At 35.8% G+C, this 26301-nt stretch overlaps 1 protein-coding gene across 1 annotated transcript in view; it reads right to left on the reverse strand.

Moving 5' to 3' along the window:
- Positions 1-25419, reverse strand: part of NPLOC4 (NPL4 homolog, ubiquitin recognition factor) — a 61346-nt gene extending 35927 nt beyond the window's left edge. The window contains exons 1-9 of the mRNA XM_074260400.1: positions 25288-25419; positions 21240-21320; positions 17924-18036; positions 13581-13757; positions 11786-11834; positions 10027-10121; positions 7668-7791; positions 6363-6542; positions 4020-4106 (exon numbers count right to left, since the gene is read on the reverse strand). Of these exons, the coding sequence (XP_074116501.1) occupies positions 4020-4106; positions 6363-6542; positions 7668-7791; positions 10027-10121; positions 11786-11834; positions 13581-13757; positions 17924-18036; positions 21240-21320; positions 25288-25302 (921 nt within the window). The 5' untranslated portion in view covers positions 25303-25419. The remainder of the gene's footprint in view (positions 1-4019; positions 4107-6362; positions 6543-7667; positions 7792-10026; positions 10122-11785; positions 11835-13580; positions 13758-17923; positions 18037-21239; positions 21321-25287) is intronic.
- Between the last annotated feature and the right edge of the window lie 882 nt (positions 25420-26301).

Genomic DNA, 26301 nt, shown 5'->3' on the forward strand with positions numbered 1-26301 from the left:
CAACATAAAGAAGATCCAACTCACTTCCAGCTGATCAATGATGGACAGAAACAACTACACCCAGAGAAGGAACACTGGGAATTGAATTTAAAATTTTAGCACTACTGTCTATCTACCCAGGTTACTTACACCTTCGGAATCTAATACTTAACGTGCAACAAGAAAATTTACACACATATATTATATCTAGGTTATACTGTAACACATGTAAAATGTATGAGATTGCCTGTCATCTAGGGGAGGGAGTAGAGGGAGGGAGGGGAAAATCTGGAAAAATGAATACAAGGGATAATGTTATAAAAAAATTACTTAAAAAAAATTACTTATGCATATATACTGTCAAAATAAATTTATAATTACAAAATTAATTAATAAAATAAAATAAAATAAAATTATTTCCATATAAACTGAGGTTCTGTCAGGAAACATTAGTATATCACTAAGAATTCATTCGTGAGCAGAATCTTTCCTTGCACTTTCTTGCTTTATCAATTTGGTCACCAAAAAAATTCTATCTACAAAACTTCCTAAATCAAAATGTATCATTGGATTCAACCCACACCTTAGAAGATCTGGGATTATTCATTTCAATTCATCCACCTTACTTCCAAGTTCTGTCTTCATTATTCTCTTCATTCTGAGAGCTAAATATATTGTTTTCAAAGCTCTCACCCTTTGCCTATGTCTAGCAAGAGCCTGGGATACTGCAGAACGGAGAGGGGAAGGGGTAAACAAGTGTACTGGGTTGTGGGATTATTGCTTCTCCTTCGGACACTGTGAAAGTAATCAGAGATAATAATAAATGACTACTTTTCCAAGGGGAGTAATCAGGAGCTTAAGAAGTAGACAAAGGACTGGTGTATGCCAAGATGGTTTGGAGGTCCAGTTAGTGGTTGTAATCAAAATACATAAGCAGGATGACAAACAGCAAATGTAATGCTCTCTTGAGCAGCTGCAGTGGGGCAAAAGTGGCTGGGTGTGGATCCTGAAAAGCTCCACAGTGCATTTTAGGACTTGGCAAAAGAGGAGGGAAGTGGTCTGGGAATAAATGAGAAGATGGGCAGCAATAATGGGGTGACATTGGTTGAATGTAGAACTTGGAAACCTTGAAGTTCATTTGGGAACTTGGGATTTGAGAGAATGGAAGTAGTTGAGAGTAAGGCTGAGAAAGCTATGACATACTTTGGATATGAGGAGAATGGAATGAATTTAGGTTGTATATGAGAGTAGAGCATCTGACCTGGCTGCTAATACTCAGCTCACATCATAGTAATACAGAGGAAGCAATAACTGAAGGTACTTAATTTATCTACTTTAAAATATCTGAATCATTGGCATTTGGGTTCCCTCATCTGTCTCAGAAGGAGCCTTGCCCCAGGAAGCACTAGGTGATATTAACACTGACTCTTCACCAAACACATCCTTCCTTCTCTCAAAACTATTTTTTCTGAGTGGGCATGGAGTAAACAGGATATAAGTTTACTATCTTCTTTTAGATCCTGTAAAAAATTCTAGGTCCAATAACCTAGCCTCTTCAACCAGAAACAACCCCTTATAGCCACAAAATTAGGAGGAACTGATGGATCCAAGGAAGAATGTTTCTAAATGCCCGCAATTACATGAAGAAAACACTATTTTCACTAGTTCTTAATCTTTAAAAAACCTACTCACATTCCTATCTAGTAGGTAAGCAAGCCAGAAGGAGCATGGAAAGAAGAAAGAAATTACAAGGGATGTTGGTGTCTCAATCGTGCCTTAAAAGACTAAAGTCTTCAATAAGAACTATTTTAAAAAACCATGTAAAATTTCCTGGATTATTCCCTTCCCCAGAGAAAACATTCCAGTCACACTCATTGGAGTGGGAAGAACCTAAAGAGAACACTTTTTCATCTCTTACAAAAAGACAAACAGATATATGCATAAACACATACACACCCTAACCCACTACAACCACTACCACTACCACCACCACCGACTAATTACGTGGGGAAGATTTAGTAGCATTTGCCACAGCTGATGTAATGTGGCCACCTGAGTTCAACATAACCTATCTTGCTTGCCAGGCTTTTTAAAAAGCTACTCGAGGAAAAAGACTTCTGACTACTGAGAAACAAAACAAATTTATTAAGGCTGAAAGATAATCCAAAAGAATTATAGGAATGGAGCAAATAGAATATAAAGCTATAGCAAAATATTCAACCAGAAACACATAAACAATGATGTAATGGAATGCAGGTTGGACCCTCAAGATCAGGAATGGTTTTGAATCTGGATTTGAAATTTCTTTAAAAACAAAATAAAAAAAACCAATGAACAACTGAGATGGTTAGCAACAATGAAAAATAAAGCTTATAGCAAAAATTTGGTTAAGTAACAAATGAAACATTATTAAAGTCAAATTAGGAATTCAGTCTCTTTGGGAAAAGATTTTAAAACTACAAGGTGCTATGATGATCATCAGTTGTCAATCAAATGTGATATTTGTAAAGTACTTCAGCTTGGCACAAAGAACTGCACTTAAGTGTTTGCTCCTTTTTCCTTTAATAAGTTTGTAGAAGAAATGAACACAAAATATTAATTTCTCTTTCAAACAAGAGAAACCCCAGGATTTAACATGTGAGACCAAAAGACAAAATAGCAGGAGCTTCTACTGTTCTTCTGAGAGGATAGCTATAACAGCAAGAGAGAACAGTGAGAAGATAGAACTTTGGCATGAAGTGGCACATACAACCATTACTTTAGATATAGAATTATCTCAAGTTTTCTCCCCTAAATTTCCACTACCAGTTAGATTGACCCAAAAATATGAAGAATCAAATCCTGACTTATAAGTCTTAAACTTTATTAGGTCACATTTGTTGTTATTTATCCTTCCTTCTTCAAAAGACCTGTCAAGAGATGATGCTGTGACATGCAGGTGAATTGGATTTAAATGGGGGGTGGGGGCGGTGCAAGGTCACCTGCCTTAATTTCCTTTCCAGAGCCATCTGGAGTCCAGTGGCTAGGTATAAATTCGGACAACTGGAGATGCCCTCAAGTCAGACTTATAAATAAGTCCACTGACATTTAAATTCCATAAGGACATAAACTCATAGACTGAGCGATGGAAGGGATTGGTAAGAAAAAATAGTCCAACTCTTTTGTTTTACAAATAAAAAAACTGAAGCCAGAAGTCATGTGGCTTATCCAAGGTCATGAAGGTAGTAAGTGGTCAAGCAAGGCTTTGAAGACCTGTGATTCTAAGTTCAATGCTTTCTCTATTATACCACACTTGATCAATTTCCAAGATGTCACATTCATGCATGTCACATATTTCCACAATACCCAGCAACTTTATAAAGTATAAGATAAGCAAAATTAGCACAACCAAAAGGAAAATTCTCCTCTGCTTTTATTTTTGGTTAGTCTTAGTAAAACAGAATTGTCTTCTCAGACTTTTAAGTTAGAGAAAATTCGATGACAACTGAATTGAACCTATAATCACAGAAAAAAAGAAAAAGGACAATTTAAAGGAATTTGAATCTTTGAGGGTACTAATACCTCAAAAAAAAAAAAAAAGAGAGAGAGAGAGAGAAATGAGAATAGGGAACTCTGCTAGAGTATTAATGGAACTCTACTAGAGTAGTGACGCAAAAAAAAAAATATATATATATATATATTCCAGTGATGCATTTCTGTCAGGGATAAAAAAGAAAGGAGTTTTCTTCTATTGCTCTTTAAGGTAATCCTAAATAAGGGTGGCTGATGACTTAAAATACAACAGCCCTGGCATTTGGATCTTTTTATGCTCAGGGAAATGTTCCCATTTTACTTTAAGGCCAAAAAAACATAAAAGCTATTGGCGCCTAATAAACACAAATGAGCCTTCAAAATGTGTCAGGTCTGTAACTGACCTTGTGCAGCTGGGAAGAATTGATCCCAGATGAGACAAATCCCCTCCTGCCTGCCATTTACTCAGTACAATACCCTAACATTCCTTCCTGCAAAGATTCAGATTTGCTGACAGAAGGTTCCAATACCTTTCTCAGGCCAAGTTTGGCAGCAATTTCATCTACAACTTCAGCTTTGGGATCTTCAAGGAGCTCCAGGCTGTTCTGTGTACCAATCTGTGGGAGAATTAGAAAGAGAGTATACATTGTAGAGTAACCGAAGGGCTGATACCCAGAACCATGGGTATCCACTACCGCAGGCTCATCTCTTCTTAGGATGCACAGAACTGCAAACAGGTTGAAAAAGGTAATTGTCCAGGCAGAAAAGAACTCTAAGCAATCAACTAAAAACAGTCAAACTCTCTTGGGCTTTCCCAAATCTGTAAAGCACACAGCTTTGCTGAGAAAGGAGGAGGAGAAAACAAATAAATGAAAATAGAATGTTTATCTTGGTTTAGGCTTAGGATAAAAGCTTTTCCCTAAAGATGTCACTGAAGACTAATGGAAGGTTTTCCTTACCTTTCTCCTCCAACCACCCCCTTAAACAACATAATTTTTTTGGATGTGCAATCACTTTCCAAATGATAAGCCTGTTCAGTTCAGAAGCAATTGAAGCCAGAGCAAAATTAAAGCCAATGCAAGTGGCAAGACAAAACAAAAACAAAAACAAACAGCAGCGAAAAACAAATAGGCAATATCCTGAAAAATACTGTCTTAAAGCAATGTTTATTATTGCTACTTATGTTATTTTAAAATAACTTTCAGCTTAATAGCTACTTTGCCATTAAAATAATATTGAGAGGTAAAATACAAAATATTATGTAGGAGAAAAAAGATGTTATCAATCCAGAAAAATTCCAAAGAATCCACAAAACAAGGATCTTATTTATTACACCAGAGTAATCAGGATATTTTTCTGTGACAAATTAACTTATTCTCATGTGTTCTGGATATGAGCTTACTCATATGAAATATAATACCTAAAGACATACAAATTGATCAAAGAACATCAACTCTCTAATTTCCTGGAAGTCATGAAGTTTAATGAAGAACTTTTAATCTTCACTTAATTGTAGTTTGTAGCTCATTAAGAATAAGTATCATACTTAGTAGAGCTCCCAGTTATAGGCATAGAAAGGCAAAGTTAATCCCAAAATTGAGTTTTACTAATTGAATATATCCTTGTAAATTAGTCAAATCCTGGCAAACCAACAAAAGTTCTATTATGCTGGTCTAAATATCCTCCATATGGAGATCATTAATACTTCTAGGGCACAGGTCAAATCAAGACTTTATTACAAATCGAGAGAAAAGTACTTGTTTAATGACATGTGGCAGCATGAGTTTCAACTCCTAATGAGCTCAAGGGCTGCTGAAGGTCAAACTGTTCCAACATTCAGAACGTCCAAATTAAAAAACTTGATCATTTCTATTCTACTAACCTGGATGTGGGGGAGCCATTTCAATTTAGGAAAAAATTATAAGTAAATGGTCTTAAAATTGTTATTTTTAAAAGAATGTTTAAAAACTTCAATGAATGATTTATGACAAAAAGTTTCAAATAAGTATTCTACAAATTTGGAAATCTCAAGATTCATTATAGTATGGGATCTAAACGGAAAGAAAGTAACCAAGGATTCTTAAATAGTGTCTTCATTGCCACCTAGTGACTCTTTTGCAAAATGATGAGTCATCACAAAAAAACAAAACCCACAACACCCAACACTGTGTTTTCAAATACACACTGGGTTTTGATTTCAGGTTAAAAGCAGATATAAATATTAGAAGACAAACATGACACATATATGGCAACCAAAAGAATTCCAATGTTCCAACTGGTAGCCATATACATTCTGCAGTCAATACTATTCATTTTACTACATTCTGCCAATAATATTTATTTACAGAATAGATAGATTGGCTAGATTTCTTGCTTAGGAACTATGAATGAAATGCTCTAGAAAAACCAGATTAAAAAAAAAAATCATATCTAAAAAAATATGAGCACCCAAAGCTCATCTTATATTGTATCCACATGCAATATGAGGCCAAAAACTACAATCTTTTTTAGCAGAATACATTGCACCTATGTACAGCTGTCAAATTCTCAGCACCTCAACATCATGACAAGCAATGAGGTCACTGGGAACAAAACCTAATATGCTACAGATGCTTCCAGCTCAACTCAAAAGTTGAATGAAAGTACACGTGTCTTCTGAAGCTATCACTTGTGAACAGGACTATATGGTCTTAACTGAAATGAGGGGGAAGCTTAGCTTTTCAAATTAAGAATTTCAACATGAAAATTTAGAAACCCTAACTGAAAAGGGCCAAGAGCCTTCAGGAATAGTGAAATTTTATTTCTTCCAGTTCTACCTAAAATGATGACAATGAATTATCAAATCCTGTAGATTTTTGTTTGTTTGTTTGTACCTGAGGGGGTTCATAAATTGCAGCAACCTCAGCCCTAATGCCAAGAGGAATGTCTTTATGCTCTGTATACCGTCCATACAAGTACCCAAAATGCTGATTCCCAGTCTTTCTCCAGAAGTCAAGGAAACGATCAGCAACCGTGTGATTCTCAAACATGATGTTGTCTACATGCCGATATTTCTGTGAAACAAATGAAACAGATTCATCAAAATAATATTCATTCCAAGAGACTCATGAAAGTTATGGTATTTAAATAATTTATTTTCCTAGATTAACCCACTTATTATTTTCTATTGCATTTTCTAGGTATATGACTTTCTGGAGAAGCATGATCAAAAATTAACATTAATTAAAAATAAGTATCATTAATAAAATTAATATCTGGAATAATGATGGGTTAAAATTAAGAGATAATAAGAAGCTTTAAATACTAAGACTGCTTCAGGAATAGTGATGAGACTAAGGAGACTAAGAAAGGTCAATAGTAATATTAATATTAAACATCCAAACCAAGATAAACAGTAATGGAAATATTCTTAACCCAAAGCATCATTATAAAAACTCAAAATTCATCTTCAAGTAAAGGTTCTTAGTCCTCCTTGTATAAGGGGCCCCCTTTGGGAAGCTGGTGAAGTTTAGCGACCCTTCCCAGAAAGTACAGAAATACAACAAGAAATCAATTCTATTGAAATAATTATACAAATATTTTTAAGCATTCATAAACTCCAGGTTAAGAACTTCTGTTTTGATGAATTATTTATTAAAATGTTGGCTTGATAATTTTTATGGAAAACAAAATACACAATGCTTAGGAAAGTAGGGGGAAAGGGAGGAGGAAGTCACTGGAGAAGGAAGTAGAGAAAAGTATATAAGAGAATATTTTAATTCAGTAGTAAATAATGAGTACAGATTATCCTAATTAGCTTTACATTTGATTTTCTTCTTTTACTATATCCTTGTGTAAAAGGAAATTTGCTTTCTGTGAGCCATAATACAAAAGTTACCATTTGCTAGGCACTTAGGAGCATCAACTACGAAGAGATCATTAATTCTTTTTCATTGTACAGTAGAGCACAGTGTTCTTATCAAATAAAAAAAGAACACTGTACTATATACTATACAATGAAAAAGAAAAACTAGAAGCCTAGAATTCTCTTTGCTCAAGAGCTGAAATTTCTATTATCTGATGACTTCCAAATAGTCCACAAATCAATTAATCACCAAATGCCTTTCATGCTTATTCCCTATGCAGTTAAGTACTTAAGAGACATTTTTTTGAAAGTCTATTACAATGTAACAATTTACCTGTCTGTTCAGTGTGATGGCACTTGGCTGGCACTTGGTACAAATGCCATTAGGCCATGGAAGATGTCCCTCACAACCAGATTTAATCTTGCAGCTGATATTCTCCAGGGCAACAAATTTCCCCCTAAATAAAAAGCAGCTTTAATTAAATATCAAAATGTGGCCGGGGGAGAGCAGAAAGAGATGCAAAAGAATATGTTAAATACCTTATATTTCATGAACAGAATCCTCTCTAAGGAACTAAACATCTGGCAGGGAGGAGCAGGAAGCATGTGCTAAAGATTATTCTATTACAAATAGCTAAAATTCTAACAAATTTTTAAAATGAGCTTCTGTTCATTTAGATTCAAAAGGAAAAAAACCAGTTTTATCATAAAAACCTAATATTTTACTGCTACCACCTTCTATTATCACTGACATCAATGAATACTTCCAAGAACACTGATATCTACTTCTTTAGCTGTACTATATGATTTTCTAAAAATATTTCCAAAGCTGTTTTTAATGTTTCATTAATTATGAATCTTTTTATCCTAATACTTATAACTATCTCAGTAATTCAAATAATTCAAGAAAAACACATGAGTTACACTGGGGAAAATTATAACTCAGTTCAATCAAATACAAAATTCTTCTATTTGTCAAAACCAAAGTTTAGAGCAATGACCCTGAAAGCAAGCGTTAAACATTTGGTTCTATCACTGACTAGCTTTTTGTTGAATCTAGACAAGTAAGTTCATTTCAGAGTGCCAATCTTCCTAAGGGAAATATTAAAAATATATAAATGAACATATTGGTATGATTTTTTTTATTTTCATAAGGCAGCATACTAGCAACTTAGATGTAAATGTAAACTTCTAGACATGAAGTCCATTTCCAAATAATATCACAATAAATGCCTCACTGACTGGAACAGATTTTTCATCATAAAAGCTACCATGGACAAAAAATTAAAAATTAAATATGTTCATGAACATGCCCCTGTCCCTTCCTCTAATTAATAAGAGCCTTACAAAATACAAACTCCACTAAATAAATTTTACTTCCTGCTTTTATTTTGGCAATCTAGGGAGTTTTACATGCTGGAATGCAAGAATAAGAAAGTCTATTTTTCCTCCAAATCAGGCTCAAAGGAAGTGTTCTAACCTATCAATGACTTGTCAGAGCAAAATCTACAATCAAATGGACAATGTTTATTTCACTAAATGTTGCTGATTTAAATTCAGTCACTGCCTGATCTTGATATATTAACAAGAATGTTAAAAGAACCAAGGTGAAATTCATGTGCTTGATATGGTACATCTCTAGCACACTGAAGAAAACTCCACCAGCAATGTCTGAGATGGGTTAAATAAAAATGTTTTTAATTTGATCCTTTCTCAATCACTGCTATCAAATACAGTTTTGATGAGGGCTCCATTTTTATTTACATTTTTTTTTTTTTTTCCTGAGGCTGGCGTTAAGTGACTTGCCCAGGGTCACACAGCTAGGAAGTGCTAAGTGTCTGAGATCACATTTGAACTCGGGTCCTCCTGAATTCAGGGCTGGTGCTCTATCCACTGCGCCACTTAGCTGCCCCTTTATTTCCATCTTGATGGATAAGTGAGGAAAAGTTTTTCCAACATCCACTGCCAAAATTCTATCATTCTTATAATAAAATTTCCTCTGTAAGAGTAGTAACTAAACTGTAAAAGAAGCAGAACTATAGCTAAAACAGAGGTAATTAAAGGCTGAGAAATTCATAAATCAAAAGTATCTTGAGATGTTTCCACAGCAGAGGGATCTTCAATTGTACAAAACTCTGATATTTTACCTTTTAAGTATTCCCAACACCCTCTCTACCCCTAGGAGGTCATTAAAATTCTGTATTCAGATTCCCCAGTGGTCATTATTTGCGGTTTCTGATTTTAGGACCAGAAGCCCAGAATTACAGCTATATTCCTGGAAAGGACCTTCAGAGGCCATTAATATGTCATTGTGTCACTGAAGTCTAGAGAAGTTATATATGATTTGCACGGGAGCTAGAACACATTGGAGCCAGGGTTCAAAACCAAGTCTTCCTAACTTCCAAGTCCTATGCTGTCTATATCATGCCAGATAGCTTCTCATATATATATCTCCCACTGACATTCAGATCTATCAAGCACTGGTTAACTAGCTGGCAATCACTAACTTACCTTTTTTATTTTATTTCTAATTTGAGCTAAACTAACTTGGGAGTTTCTTCCCATATGATAAACTAAATCAATTCTGTTTTTTTATCATTCTTATATCTGGTGGCAATCATGAGATGAATGTCAGCAATGGAAAATGGCATTTCTTTCAGTTAAAATGCAATTACTGAAGCCTAACTGCTTACTTATCAGCCCCTCCAGTCAGTTTTCTAATGTAGGCATGGAAAGACATATGCTTCACAGGAGGTTCAAGATGGTTCAAGTAATCTTCATCAAATGGCTGCCAAAAAGCAAACATTAAGAGACTGGTTATGCATGTGTTTGAAAAGGTAGTGTTACTGAAAAACAAGCAAAATTCTCACACCTATCAGATTAGCTAATATGACAGAAAATGAAAATAATGTCAGAGATGTGGGAAAACTGAAATACTAATGCACTGCTAGTAGTGTTATGAATTGATTCAAATATTTTGGAGAGCAATTTGGACCTATGCTCAAAGGGATATTAAACTATGCATACTCTTTGATCCAGTAATACCACTTTCTATATATCCCCAAAAGATCATAAAAAAGGGAAAAGGACCCATATGTACAAAAATAAATAGCAGTTCTTTTTGTGGTGGCAAAGGATTAGAAATTGAGAGGATGCCCATCATTCTGGGAATTGTTGAACAAGCTGAGGCATATGAATGTAATGGAAAACTATCATTCCATAAGAAATGATGAACAGGCTGATTTCAGAAAATCCTGGAAAGACTTACATGAACTGAGGTTGATGAAGTGAGCACAAACAAAACTTTGTACACAATAATAACATTGTATAATGCTGAACTATGATAGATTTAGCTCTTCTCAGCAATACAATGATCAAAGATATTTCTAAAAGATTGACAGAGAAAGAACTTTGGGGTCAGAATGCAGATCAAAATGCTATTTTCACTTTTTCCCCTTTTTCATGGTTTTCCCCTTTTGTTCTGATTTATCTTTCACAACAAACTAATGTGGAAATATGTTTAACATGATTATACAAGTATAACCTCTATGAGACTGCTTGCTGTCTCAGGAAGAGGAGAAGGAAAAAATTTGAACTCAAAATCTTACAAAAATGAATGTTGAAAACTATCTTTACATATAATTGGAAAAAATAAAAACTATGAAAGGGGAAGGGGAGGTGATACCCAAGCAAACTGGATTCACTGGCTTACAGAAAAATCACCTAGAAGAAGCCTGTGTTCCCTCTGTAAGCCAGGAACTAAGGAACTAATGACAGAAACAAAAAGAAGCAGATGCATAGTATAGTAAAGCACTTTGCTTTACTATTTTGTTCAAAAACCCAAGTGTTCTCCTCGTGTTTATGAAAATCTCCAATTCCAGGAAGAACTTTACAAAAAAGTGCCACAAGAAGTCAGGTAAGCCCATCCAGAAAAATCAGAGTGGTCTTGCTATAAATTCAGGATTCCTGGTTACCAGTCAGCATTATCATGGAAACTCAATCTCAAAAGGGCAAATTGGTAGAGGAGACCAAGATTTGGGGCACAAGTAAATCAATACAATGACAAGCATAAAAACTGATAGGAAGAGCTTTGTGTCAGTTTTTTAAAAGAATTGGCTGGGGAGTCTATTGTAAATGGTGCTTCTTTATCACAGTAAAACAAATGCTTTAACCATACATAATCCACAGAGAAGGTCACTACCATAAATAAGGACTCATCCTGTTTCTGCAGCTCATACCGATGGGAATATGAGGCCCAGGGCAATAAATACATTAAGTTCTTCAAATTGCTACTACTGATCAAGGAGAGATTTAGGGAAAGTATTTAGACAGTTCTATGAAAGAGACCATCAACCAACACTAAAATATATGTGTGTGCACACACTCTTACATACATACACACATACACTCACACACATTCATTTTCTTTCTCTCTCTCACAAAAATTCTTACCTCGAGAGGTACACAATGCACACATTTTCCCAAAGGACCATGTCGGCAACTAAGAAGATCATAGGCCAAAAAATAAGCATAGATTAGTTTTGTTTTTCTCCACTGCCTACTATCATTTTACCAATTAAAAATATACATCTCTTAAAACATAATTATGTACAAAGCTTCAGAAGATTAAGAAAATTTTTTCTGTTTTCATAAATTCTTTATTAAAGATTTTTATTGTTATTTCACCTAAATTTTCCCCATATTTCTCTCTACTCCAAGAAAGTGATTTCTTACAACAAAGATTTTTTTCAAAAAGGAAATTAGGAGAAAAAGTTATCAAAATTGATCATTACATTGGAATATTATATATGTGGTGTTCTATATGCATTCTTCTCCCCATCATCTCTGTATATTCTACTATACAATTTTCTATTCATAACTTATAGTTTAAAAAACATATGCTCATTTCAGTTTGAAAAGATTTCCAAATTCCAGCTAAAGATAATAAAGATAATAAAAAGAAAGTTAGTATTGGGTTCCTAAGAGGAAATTTAAATGGAGGAATACTGCTAATGGTTACACTGAGATATGGATAAAAGCCAACTGTAACTGAGTCCCACTTGTGATCTTTTAAGAAATAAAAGTTGCTAATGCAGCATTTGAAATTTCAATGCTTCGATGTCAGCCCAATATCCTGACAAAGTTAAATAGTTAAAAAGAGTCAGTACAACAGAAACAATTTCTCTCAAGAGTTATGTTGATATCCCTCCAAATAAACCAAGATTCCTGCTTGGTCTCCTTAAAAAAAACAAAACAAAAAAAAAAACCTCTAAATATGTGAGTATATATACATTTTATATAATTGTGATTTACATAAACATTCAGAGAATAAGTGATTTCTTGAGCAATGAAAAATTAAAGAGTAGAAGGACCATCATATTCACAAGATATTAAAAATCTGTTACAAAGCCAACTATAGTTATAATTTTTTGGCTTTTTAAAAAATTCAGTTCTAACTTTTCAATCTTCATTTTGCTGCCCAAATGATTTATTGTAAGCTTTTAGAATGTAGAACTTAAATATAATCATTTTTAAGGACTTACAGCTTCTTCTTTCCCTTGCTCATTTTTCAAACTTTTTCTCAATACTTTACAAATTTATTTTGAAAGTGTGTTAAATATATTGGATAACTTGCTGATTGGGGTGGGGAGTGGGGAAGAGAGGAGAAAAAATTGGAACACAGGATTTTGTAGAGGTGAATATCAAAAATCATCCATGTATATATTTTGAAAATAAAATGCTATAATTAAAAACAAAGAAAAGAAAAATAATCAAGGAACCTCAGAACTAAAAGTCCTCTAGGATCAGTTCTCAGTAAACAGGTAAAAAAGCAGGCTTTCACATGACTATCCTTTTTATTGCCACACAACCAATCTGGATAAAGTGATAGATAACAAAGAATAAGTTGCACTGTTCTAGGAATAGCACCTATAGGAACTCAAAATGACAAAATATTTCCAGGATAACTAAGCAATAAAAATATTCACATTGTACCATTTTAAAAAGGTGTATGTTAGAGAAATTGAATTTCTGAGAAAAAATTATCCAAATGATTTAAACTGGATTTATCTGAGAAATGATTTAGAAATTACTACTCAAATTCAATATTCGAGTTTTTCATTAGATATTTATTAGTAACACTAATAAATAGTAACACTTCAATGTCTAGTTTTATTGGTTAGTGGTCTACACTGGCCCTTTATATATGCCTATAATTCCTAAATAAGAAAGAAAGAAATCAACTTACAGCTGTGGGTCTCGGTTCCTATAAATCTTCCCATCCTGTTTGCTAAGGTATTGATCAATCTCATCTTCTACCACATTGGGAGCTCCCCAGGCACGCAATGCTTGAGAGGAGGAAGTTTCCATGTCAGATGAGGGTCCAGCAAGGCTCGAGGGAAACAGGAACAACAAATCGCCATGTCTATTCAAATAAGAACCATCAAATGCATACTTTCATCAATAGTGATTTAGTGAGCCATGTACAAAATAACTAAATATGTAGGGCCCCCTAACACAAGCAACTAATTGTGTCAAGTATTACAATGAAGTCTGTTTTCAATATGCCAGTATCCTCTTGTTTTATATGTTTGTTAAAATAAAAAAAAGTATGACTTGTCATCTCTAATTGTGCAATACTCCAAAAAACAAAATAACAGATATGTTTTCTTTTCTTTTCTGAGGCTGGGGTTAAGTGACTTGTCCAGGGTCACACAGCTGGGAAGTGTTAAGTGTCTGAGACCAGATTTGAACTCCGGTCCTCCTGAATTCAAGGCTGGTGCTCTATCCACTGAACTATCTGCCCCTCAAGACAATCTACTTCTACTGTGTTTTCACTGTATCGGCTTATGTGTATTTAGAACCAAAAATTGCATGGATTTGAATTCAGAGGACTGTGGTTTGTATTCTATTTCTTCTGTTTACCTGTATGACCTTGTACCATTCACTTATGATCGCCATACTTAAGCTAACTCTTATACAAACTGGAATAATACCTGTAGGATCTGCTTTACAGTGCGGTTATAAAAAGCTCAAGTAACGTAATATATTGGGGTGGGGGAGAAAGGAAAGGGGAGAAAGGCATTTAGTCCTTCGGTCATATAAGGCCTGTGAAATTATTTGATCTGGTCCTCTCAAAGTAACCACAAATAACAACTTCCCACTCTTTTGAGTTATTTAAGTTGGTAATTTTGTGAATAATTATATAAATATCCAGATGACCCTTGGCAGAAAAAAGGTTTCCCATCTTTGACATAGGTAGCAAAACACTTTGCAAACTTTAAGTTAGTTTTATTATTATTATTATTACTACTATTAGTATTAAAAGTATTAGTTCTTTTCCTCTCCTTTGTTCTAAATAAAGTCCCTTTTTCCCCCCCCCACTGTCTCCAACACCATAATGCCAGAACAGGATAAAAGACAACCTATCATCAGAAGATGGTTCTTAAGATGCAATATATGTCCACACAAACCAAGGAGCACAAGCATTTCCACTAACAGCAATGCATATACTGGTTCTTCATCACCTACAGGATCATATACAAAATCTTCTGTCTGGCATCTAAAGTCCTTCATAACCAATCCTCTTTCTACTCCATTGACACTAGTCATTTCCTGCTCCTCACTCACAAGACTGCACCTCCAAGCAATGCCTATACACTAGCTATCTAGCATGCTGAAAATACTTTCCTCATCTTTGCTTTTTAACTGTGCTGGCTTCCTTCAAGACTCAGCTCCTATCATACCTTCCTCAGAAAATCTTTTCTGGGACCCCAATTGCTAGTGCTTTCCCCACTGAGGCTACTTTTTATCTATCTGCATATATCTTATATGCACATAATTGCTTCTTGTCCTCCTTAGCAAAATGTGAGTTCCTTGAGAGCAGTATTTCCACTTTTCTTTGTATGTCTGGAATATAGGAAATGCTTAGTAAATGTTTGTAGTGACATACTATTAACTGGTTCGTAGAAAACATAAAGAGAAACATGGGAAAGCAGATAGTTTTATCAGAAGGCATGTGTAAATAAATAATATGGCCCCTAATAAGAAACTGCTGCTCATCACCAAAACCATTTGGTATTGGCTAAGAAATAGACCGGTAGATCAGTGGAACAGATTAGATACAAAGGACAAAAAAGGGTACATCTATAGCAATCTAATCTTTGACAAACCCAAAGATTCCAACATTAGGGATAAAAATTCATTATTCGGAAAAAACTGTTGGGAAAACTGGAAATTAGTATGGCAGAAATTAGATATGGATCCACACTTAACACCATATACCAAGATAAGATCAAAATGGGTCCATGATTTAGGCATAAAGAGGGAGATAATAAATAGATTAGAGGAACAGAGGATAATCTACCTCTCAGACTTGTGGAGGAGGAAGGAATTTATGACCAGAGGAGAACTAGAGATCATTATTGATCACAAAATAGAAGATTTTGATTACATCAAACTAAAAAGTTTCTGTACAAATAATACTAATGCAAACAAGATTAGAAGGGAAGTAACAAATTGGGAAAATATTTTTAAAAACAAAGGTTCTGACAAAGGTCTCATTTCCAAAATATATAGAGAACTGACCATAATTTATAAGAAACCGAACCATTCTCCAATTGATAAATGGTCAAAGGATATGAACAGACAATTCTCAGAGGAAGAAATTGAAACTATATCCACTCACATGAAAGAGTGTTCCAAATCACTACTGATCAGAGAAATGCAAATTAAGACCACTCTGAGATACCACTACACACCTGTCAGATTGGCTAAGATGACAGGAACAAATAATGACAAATGTTGGAGGGGATGTGGGGAAATTGGGACACTAATACATTGCTGGTGGAGTTGTGAAAGAATCCAGCCATTCTGGAGAGCAATCTGGAATTATGCCCAAAAAGTTATCAAACTGTGCATACCCTTTGACCCAGCAGCGCTACTACTGGGATTATATCCCAAAGAAATACTAAAGAGCGGAAAGAGACATATATGTGCCAAAATGTTTGTGGCAGCTCTTTTTGTTGTAGCTAGAAACTGGAAGATGAATGGATGTCCATCAGTTGGAGAATGGTTGGGTAAATTGTGGTATATGAAAGTTATGGAATATTATTGCTCGGTAAGAAATGACCAGCAGGAGGAATACAGAGAGGGTTGGAGAGACTTAAATCAACTGATGCTGAGTGAAATGAGCAGAACCAGAAGATCACTGTATACTTCAACAACAATACTGTATGAGGATGTATTCTGATGGAAGTGGAAATCTTCAACATAAAGAAGATCCAACTCACTTCCAGTTGATCAATGATGGACAGAGGTAGATACACCCAGAGAAGAAACACTGGGAGGGGAATGTAAATTGTTAGCACTAATATCTGTCTGCCCAGGTTGCATGTACCTTCGGATTCTAATGTTTATTGTGCAACAAGAAAATGATATTCACACACATGTATTGTACTTAGACTATATTGTAACACATGTAAAATGTATGGTATTGCCTGTCGTCGGGGGGAGGGAATAGAGGGAGGGGGGGTAATTTGGAAAAATGAATACAAGGGATAATATTATAAAATATATATATATATATATAAAATAAAAAAAAAAAAAAAAAAAAAGAAACTGCTGCTCAGAATTAGTTTCACAGATTCAACCATTATCATGGATTATTGCCAATTGAAATAATTTGCAACTCTTAACAAGTAGCCAAACAGTAGGGTCTTACAATATTGTAATGAGGTTTGCTGATAACAATTAATAACATGAGAAATGACACTGGTCAGAGTAATATTACATGTAAAACCAATCAAAAAACATTTATTAAGCACCTATTATGTGCCAGACATTAAAGATGTCCAATTTGTACTAGACCATCATGTTTCTTCTGCTATGTAGAGTAGAAGTAAGCTTCAAAAAGCTTTATAAAGATCTTAACACCTATCAAAGAACATTTTTCTTACTAGACTAGATCTTTACAGTGTTGGCCAGTTAGCAACACACTAAACATACACCCAAGAACCACAGAATTCGTGATGAAGTACTTGGAAGAGGAGGATCCCTTGAGTTCATAGTGCTTTGAACCAAAAGGGTTCTGTAGGCTACAAATGTGATAATTGTAAATCCAGAAAACCTGTTCCAATGTGGAGTAACAGTGAAAGAAAGGAAGCGAAGCCCCCACTGGCACTAGTGTCTGGCTATAGAAAGCAATGTCTTTAATAGGATTCTGCCATCTGAAAAAACAGCAGCCTGTGGAGAAACCACACTATTAACACTCATGAACAATGGAAATATTTGACTATTTCTTCCCAAAGAAATATATTCAAGGTCTTTTGTTCTTAAGAAGCTGAGTACAGCTTATCCAATCTTAGCACAGTTAAGCTACAAATCTTTTCCCTCAATGACATACCTCTCAGATTATGGCAAGTCAATCAACTCTACCTTAACAGTAAATGCAGACTCAGTTTGACTACTTAACACCTTGCAAGAAATATGACAACCCATATATTGGTCTGTTAAGAGATATTGCTTTGAGGAGATGTTACAAATGAATCTCCATCAAGCAGTCACATGAAATTCTTCCCCCTAAGTACTTACTTAATTTTTAACAGGTTGAGGGATTTGTTTGGTGATGCTGTTATCTCTCCTGTCTTGTTTCTATTGATGTAAACTGAGAAACCATTATTCCGGAAGCCAAATTCCTTTGCAACCTAAAACAAACCCAAAAGAAGAAAGATATAAACACACACACACACACACACACACACACACACACACACACACACACACACACACACGTGTGTGTGTGTGTGCATGCATGTGCATGCATACAAACATATATACACACAAACACATCCAGATTTTCTAAGTTCTCAGATTCAGAAAAATCATGCATTTGATGAGATCCTTCATTTATCTTACAAAGTTGTGAGTGGTTCCCAAGAAAACAAATTCCCTCTGAAAGACAGGTGGCACCTCCTACATATATGCTGCTCACTCTAGAGTCAATTAGAGTAAGGAAATTAAGTTCAAAAAAAGCCAATCCCTGGCACAAACATACAGAATATCAACAGAAAATATGGTAAAAATAAATTTAATGAAAATATAAAGCAGCAACAGATATAATCACAATTTGATTCAATATTAATTAAGCATTGACTACAAGGTAGATTAATAAAAATTTCTATCTTCTATTTATTTAACAGGGAAGATAAGACAAGTAATGACAATACAAATTAGAATATAAATACATAGAAAAGGTACAAATAATAATGATCATATTTCAGTATTTCAAGTATTCATGATTTAGTGTAGGCATTTCCACTATTAAAAAAGATCTCAATCTTCTGCTTAATAAATAACTCTTCCTGATATGCCATGTTCCACCATGCCCCCATTCTTTCCATGCTCCCCTTCTTGCCCCTCCATCCCCCAACTCCCTTCCCCCCCCCAAAAAAAAATCAACCTCCTGTTGATGAACCTCCTGAGTTTCTCTAAATTCTATAAGGCTGGTCCTAGAATACCAATCTTACAATTCACTGCCAAGTTCCTATTTGAATCCATTTAGCTTAGTAAGACCTGCCAAAATTTGTGATTTGCTTGGCAGTCTTCAAGAATACAGGGTCACCTTCATTCCATGATGAAGTATTGAAATAAGACTTTATTAGAGAAATAATAATAATAACCCCTGGTGTAGAGTTTTATGTTTTACTGAGTCTTTCTGAACTACTGTTGAGAGTTAAAAGGAAAAATTTTTAAGTGGGGAGCAGTGCTAGATGAAAGATAGTGAAAGATTTCCTAATAGAAGTGATACCTAAGTTGGGTCTCAAAAGATGAGAATTATTTCAATAAGAATAGATTAGGAATAGGAGATGGAAAATAACATTCTATGTACAGAGCAAAGTCACAAAGAAATAAAAAAGTGGAACAAATTCAAGGGAATGACAAATAACTGAACAACTAAAAATTTAAATGGGGAATATTGTCAGATTAATCTAGAAAGGAAGGTGGGTGCCAAACTGTGATGGGCCATTGCTATGAAGCTCACAAAGTCATAGTTTATTCAACAGACGATAGAGAACTGTGGAATGTTTTTGAGTGAGGGAGGTACATGATTAAAGACAAACACTAAAAAAGTTACTTTGGCAGTCATTTGCAGGACAGATTAGAGCAAAGAAACAATGAAGGAAGGAAAGCACCTTGTGCTCCTTCTCTCTCGTTTTGTATTTTAAAAAAACAAGTCTCTAAAAATGAACTTGTTTTTCCCATGGTTTTAAAATTATACTCTTAAATATAGCTGGATGCACTAGCATTAAAAAAAAACAAACACAAAAAAAACCCATAGATACAACTTGATTTTATTGATTCTTAAGAATTGAAAAAAAATTAATGTAAAGAACATCTTGTAACAGACTGACTTGATATTAAACAGTTGCTCTAAAGAAATATAACAGAAGCACAAGACTCACACTTCATCTTCAAAACTGACAACTCTTTATCAGTCCCCTACTTTGCTTTTAAAAACAACTTTCAACAAAGTCAAAGGTAAGCAATAACAGAAATATTGTAGAAGGGATTAATGAGTTGTATGGAAAACCTGAATAACGCACTAAGATTTTTACAATTCTATGAAATATATGCAGCAAACTTTAAAACCAGAGTTGGAAATATTAAATTCCCAAAGTGAAACAAAGTAAAATATTAAACTAGTTATCAAAGTTATCAAGTATGATGCTATTAAGGACTAGATGACAAGACATTTATATTAATCAATGAGATTATTTATAAAATGGTGACACAGATAGAATAGGAAGAGTTAATAATACTTACTACCCTTACTTTTCTTAAGGCAATTTTTTTGAAGGGACAGGATGGGATGCACTTTAAAAGCACGTTTCAGACCAGTTCTGCCTTTATTTTTATGAATAATTCTGGGAAATTTCACCTGGCCAATAGGTGCTCTATGATGGTCTGCTGAAGAGAGTAGAAACAACAATGCTCACAAATCACATCCCATCAATATGATCCCTCCAGACTATCAACAGCTGGAGCTGTTAGGTATGCACTCTCCCTAAGAAAGGCAAGATCCAACAAACTGCTAGGAGGGAAGTATTGGGATTATAAGTAAAGCTCTTCTGCTAGCAAATCAAAAGTCAGAATTCCAAGGTCTGTCTTCTAATTTTCCCTAAGGAAAAAAGCAAATGTTGATGTTTCTTACTTCATAGTATTTGATAATTCTGTTTCTGAAACTGAACATCAAAGTCTCTAGCAAATAAGTGTCAAATCTTAGAATGCTTGTGGCAATCTTATAACCTTAAAAATTCAAAGTAAAGACTGTTAGTTCAATTTACTCTTCATATTTCTAGTTCATACTCTCCTCTACAAGCTTTTTAATAAGTCACTTTACTTCAGTTAATCCTTTATTTCTCTCATAGTCTATGAAGAGAGCTCATCCACTTTTTACAGTTCTAAAAAAAATGCTAGCAAATGTCTATTATTCAGTTAAAAAACAGTAATTTAAAATTTCAGCAAGATTTCTTCTAGCCCTGTAGTCACTTTTTTATGACCTTTCTCCTTTTATTCATATTATTTACATATTCAAATCATTTCTATCACATGGGTAGGTAATAAAGAGCACCAATAACATATAGAAATATAAATTAAGTTAAATATCTTTTGACTTTTCAAAAAGCACTTAACTTTACTAGGAAGTCATCTTATAACGTCCCAGGTGGCAACCATTTTTTTTGCTACAAACCCAGCCCAGGATTTTATAGAATGCTGACCTAATTATGCCCATAGGGGTGAGGGAGAAGTGAATGAAAGGGGGGAGGGAGGGTGTTGGATGGGGAAAAAAGAAAGGCAGGCCAAGAAAGGCAAACTGCTGAAAGGTAAAGACAAAAGTCGAAAATACCTTTTTCAAAAATGTTGCAGCTGTTTCTCTCTTGGTTGCAGTGATCCGCTTCACCCCCTCTGGTGATTGGACACGGATTATCTGTTAAAAATGAAACAAAAAGTTACTGAAAGAAACAAAGTCCTGTCCCATATCTGGTTGAGACAAAAATGACAGTAGCTTTTCAGCACTAAAACAAAGACTGTCACTGAAACTTTAGAAGCCATGGGCCATATTTTTTTCCTCAACACCAAATCCATTCTTTCTAGAAATGTAACGGTGGAAAGGAAGATTTGCAATCATCATCAGGTAATGTTGTGTTACCTAAAAGCATAGTCCTGACTTGCAAGTTTAAGATTATTTTGAAAAGAGAAATGGTTTTATGTTTTCTGCTGAATAACACAGCTTGCATTTTAGGAATTATAAAAGAGTAGATCTGGGACAGTGAGATTATTTTTATCCTAAGCCTTTGAGATTTATTCATGAAAGAAAATATGTATCATCACTAAAAGAAGATTCAAAGTCCTGCTGAAAAGGACTTAATTATGGAATCCTTTTACAAATGTACTGGCTGACCTGTACTACAAGAAATCAAATCCACTACTTATCTTGGTAAGAAATGCAAAAGAATTAACAAAGAGAGTCCTGTGCCATAATAAAGAAAACTGAATGCATTTTTATAGGAAAAGAGTATAGGGATTGGGACTGTTATTTCATAGTTTAGGGAACTTCCAATGAGCAAACTTCCCCTGCCATTGTAAAATTATCTTCTCTGCAACTTAGCTTTAAAGAGCTGGCTGGTTCACCATTAAGTTACTTGCCCAGGGTCAAAAATCATTAATTGACAGAGATGGGACTTGGGCCCAGGTCTTCCAGGTTCTATCCACACCATCACACTGTCTCTATAATCTTTTTAGCAAGTCTAAAAATTCAAGTATAAGATAAGCTGAAAAACATATGTTTGTCCAGTGGGCAAAGGTTACCCTTTCCTGGAGGACTTAAATTTTTCATTTTAATCAAAATTATTGCTTCATTCAAAGAGTACTGCTGAAACAGAAGGACAATATTGTGAAGAAATAAATGCTGCTCTAGCCATCTGAACAGAAACTATCCATGAAACAACAGACTGTCAGAAAGCACTTCTGCTACAATTTTTTTTTTCAACATTTACTGTACTGTTTCCTGGGTAAAAGTGCTAACTCGTATGAGAAACATATGATCTATTAAAAATTATTTCCACTATTACATGGCAAAATGACCCTTTGGCTCCACAATCCTTGAACTTGACACATTCAGGGATGGAACTCATCAAGACTAATTCATGTCCTCCTAAAACAAAGGATCCCAGAATTTGGAGCTGAAAGGAATCTTAAATGTCTAGTTCAACCCCTCTCACTCTATGGATAAGTTAACAGATTTAGAGATGTGAGATGATTTTCCCAAGGTAATAGGTAAAAAGTAGATGACCCAGTTTCAAGTTCAGATCCTCTGACTCCAAAGAATGGGATGTCTTTTTTGTAATCTAATAAATCACTTAACTTTTGTCTAAAAAAAAAATATATTTTTAAATTCTAAGTTTAAGACAATTTATTTCTTGGAATGAGCATTATGAACATTCCATTCATTGAAAGTTTAGAAAAAATTTACCTGTTTTATTCTAAACTTTTAAATTCAGACTAGCCCTTTTAATGTTTGGATTATTCATTTTACAAATGGATTCAAATTTCTATAAAAAGTCTCCACATTAAAAAGTATTTCAATAGTCATGTAAAATATCTACATACTTATAAAAAACATTTACATTAACATTTGAATCTTCTGGTTCTAAACTAGGAAAAAAATATTATTCAGCTATCTGTTCTCCTATAATAATTAGGAATATTAAAACTAGTTCCTGAACTAATCAATTTGCTCAAAAGCACATGGTATTTATTTTTCCTCTAAAAGACTGAATCCCAGGTTTCTAAAACAATTCCTCAAACTAAAGAAATTATTCTAATTTGATCATCTTAAACAGTATAGAATTGCATTTGCTCCCAAACCCATTTCATATTTTCTGCTAATAAAAGGTAAAATAAATTTCTACTAATGCTAGAACACATAAAAAGAGACACAGACCTACTAAATTTCTCTATCAAACAAGGACAAGTATGAGATTTATTACGTACATCACAGAAAAAGAATATTTAGAATAAAAATTCTGGGATTTCAATTCCAATTGATCAATGATGGACAGAATCAGCTATATCCAGAAAAGGAACACTGCTAGTAAACTTAGCATTTTGTTTTGTTTTTCTCCCCAAGTTATTTTTACCTTCCGAATCCAATTCTTCCTTTGCAACAACAACAAAATTCGGTTCTGCACATATATATTGTACCTAGGATATACTATAACACATTTAATATGTATGGGAATGCCTGCCATCCAGGGGAGAGGGTAGAGGGAAGGAGGGGAAAAATTCGGAACAGAAGGGAGTACAAGGGATAATGTTGTAAAAAATGTTATAATTATAAAAATTAAATAATAAATAAATAAATAAAAAATTCTGGGATTTTAACCTTTTGGGGAGAAAGGGGGCACCACACAGATTCCCTTTGGCAGTTTGGTGAAGCCTGCTATCCCCTCTCTTTTAAACATAAAATCATATATATAGACTTACAAGGGAAACGAATTATATTAAGTAATCAAAATATTTTTAAATAGGCCCCTAGATCCCACATTAAAAACCCTTGTCTTTTGACTTATTTGATGATCAACAATACACTCAATATTCTTTAGAAGAATTAATCTAACTAAATTCATTTTCCCCCTAAAAGCTAAATGTATTTCTAAAGTGCAGCATGTGGTTGTATTCAGTTGTTTAATCAAGTAATTTCTGCAAGACACCTAGTTTTCTTTATTAAGGGGCTATTCCACCACTGGACTAGCCTTAGAAAAGTGGTCTTTTTCTGGACATCATCAGACTCAAGAACTCTTTAAGAAGACCTGACTAGACTAGTCTTACCCCAAATGGAACGAAGGGTTTAGTTTTCCTGTAAACGGAAGGTAGCTTTTTAAACTACCAACAGTTCCTATTTCTAGCCCCAAGTCACTTGCTTTCTGTAATCTCATTTTTCGTTTCTGCAACCTTGTATTTAAAAGCATCCCTATTTTACCTTCTCAGTTTTTCTTATACTATTCCTTTTTTTCCCTAAGGAGAAGAGTCACCAGTGAATGCGGTGCAACAAAACAGAAACCTACATAGAAGCCGCAGAGGCCAGTGAAGAGTCTAGAACCAAGAAGTTTGGCTCAAGATAGATGTACCCAGGAAGGGAAGATTTCCCCTCAAGTTCTGCCAACCAGCAGGTGAAAGGGAGCACCGTCACTATGCCGGGACTTCACTCACTACTACTCCCCAGTGATCCCTGCTAATCTTCCTTAGTCATTCGCTTGGAAAACTGATCACCGCCTAAGAAGCAGTCAGATTCAGCTTTCTGATTAAGATTGAATTTCACTGTAAGGCATTAAGGGGTGATGTTAAATTTCCCAAGCACAGGTGAAGGAAAAAATCTGCCCCGTTCCTTGTAGGCAAACATTTAACAAGCTTTCCTTGGAAAATTTTTTTAGTCCCATTACTGTACATTTGTTCTGAACCTTCTGTGTTGGAAAGGGAGTTTTTCGACGGTGTCCTTATTTGTAGCTACCATGCTCCTTGGAGTTCACGAGAAGGGAGAGGAGTGGGGGCAGAAAGGAGAAAAGGGGAGGTTGTGGCTGGCGGGTCTGTTTGTTGGGACTTTTCTCCCCTGGCCTTCAAGGTCGGGGTGTTCCCCGGGGCGGGCGGGCACTCTCCTCCGGACCCCGGCAATCTTTCGGAGGCTAGGTCCCGAAGAAGGCCGAAGATGAGAGAGCGCCCAGATGGCAGGGCCAGGGAAGGGGAGAAGCCAGAAGGCCCGAGGACCAGGAGGCGAGGGAGACGCGGGTCCACGCCCCGCAGGCCTCGGCGGTGAAATCTGCTGCCTCATCCCGGAGGCGCCCCACTCGGCTCGCCCTCCCCGCCCGCACCGGCCGGCCCGCGGGGGACTGACTCACGATGCTCTCGGCCATGGCCGCCGCTGCCGTCGCTGGGCCCCGCCGCCCGGCCCCCGCCGCCCGCCGCCCCGAGTGTCCCGGAGCCGCAGCTCCAGCTCTAGCCCCGGCCCCGGCCTCGCTCCTCCGTCCGCTCCGCAGCCACGGCCGCCGCTCCAACTCCGCCCGCCCGGCCTCAGCCTGGAGCCGACGTCCCGGTGCCACGCTCAATACGCTCCCCCAGGCGCGCAGGGCCGGAAACAAGGTTCCGGCTTCCACCGCGGGAAGGTCCCCAGCGCCTCCCTTTCCCTCCCTCCCCCCAAGCCTTCCCCTACTCCGAGAGCGTTCCTCGTCGCCTCCCCCCTTCCAGGGCCTGCTTCTGTTCCTTCTCCTTGCTACTTTAGATATTTATCAAGCGCGTGGCGTGCTCCCTATACTGAGAAAGGAGACCGCAATCTTATTCCTATTATGGAATACAAACTCCCAGCGGGCAAGAACGATGTCCTTCCAACTACTGCCTGAATCTTCCTAAATGCTTAAGTTTGCCTTGAGAAACTCGATGAATAAAAAAAAGAAATTAAAACCTGTTCACGAGTATATTTCAAGATAAATAAGGAAAATATAAACAAAAATATAACTATGTAAAATGGAAATAGAAATTCAGAGATGAAGCAATCAGCATCAATAAGTGCCCACTATGTACTGGCACTGTACCAAGCATAAGGGATACAAAAAGAGAAAAAGTCTCTGCCCTCAAACATCTTACAGCCTCACGGAGGAGACAAACATGCACAAAGCAAGCTGTTCAGTTGTTTCTGCTCTTCAGACCTCATTGGGCGTTTCCTGGCAGAGACACTGCAGCAGGTTTTCTTCTCCAGCTCGTTGTAGCGACAAGGAAACTGAGGCAGCCTGGTTAAGCTCAGTCACAGCTAGTTTGTGAAGTCAGATGTGAACAACAGGCCTCCTTCCCCTCACGCCCGCGTTTTGTCCACTGTGCCACCGAGCTGCCCAAAGCGAACAGAATCACCAACCGGGGGA

This window comes from Sminthopsis crassicaudata, chromosome 4 (genome assembly GCF_048593235.1).
Source record: "Sminthopsis crassicaudata isolate SCR6 chromosome 4, ASM4859323v1, whole genome shotgun sequence".
NCBI classification, from domain to species: domain Eukaryota; kingdom Metazoa; phylum Chordata; class Mammalia; order Dasyuromorphia; family Dasyuridae; genus Sminthopsis; species Sminthopsis crassicaudata.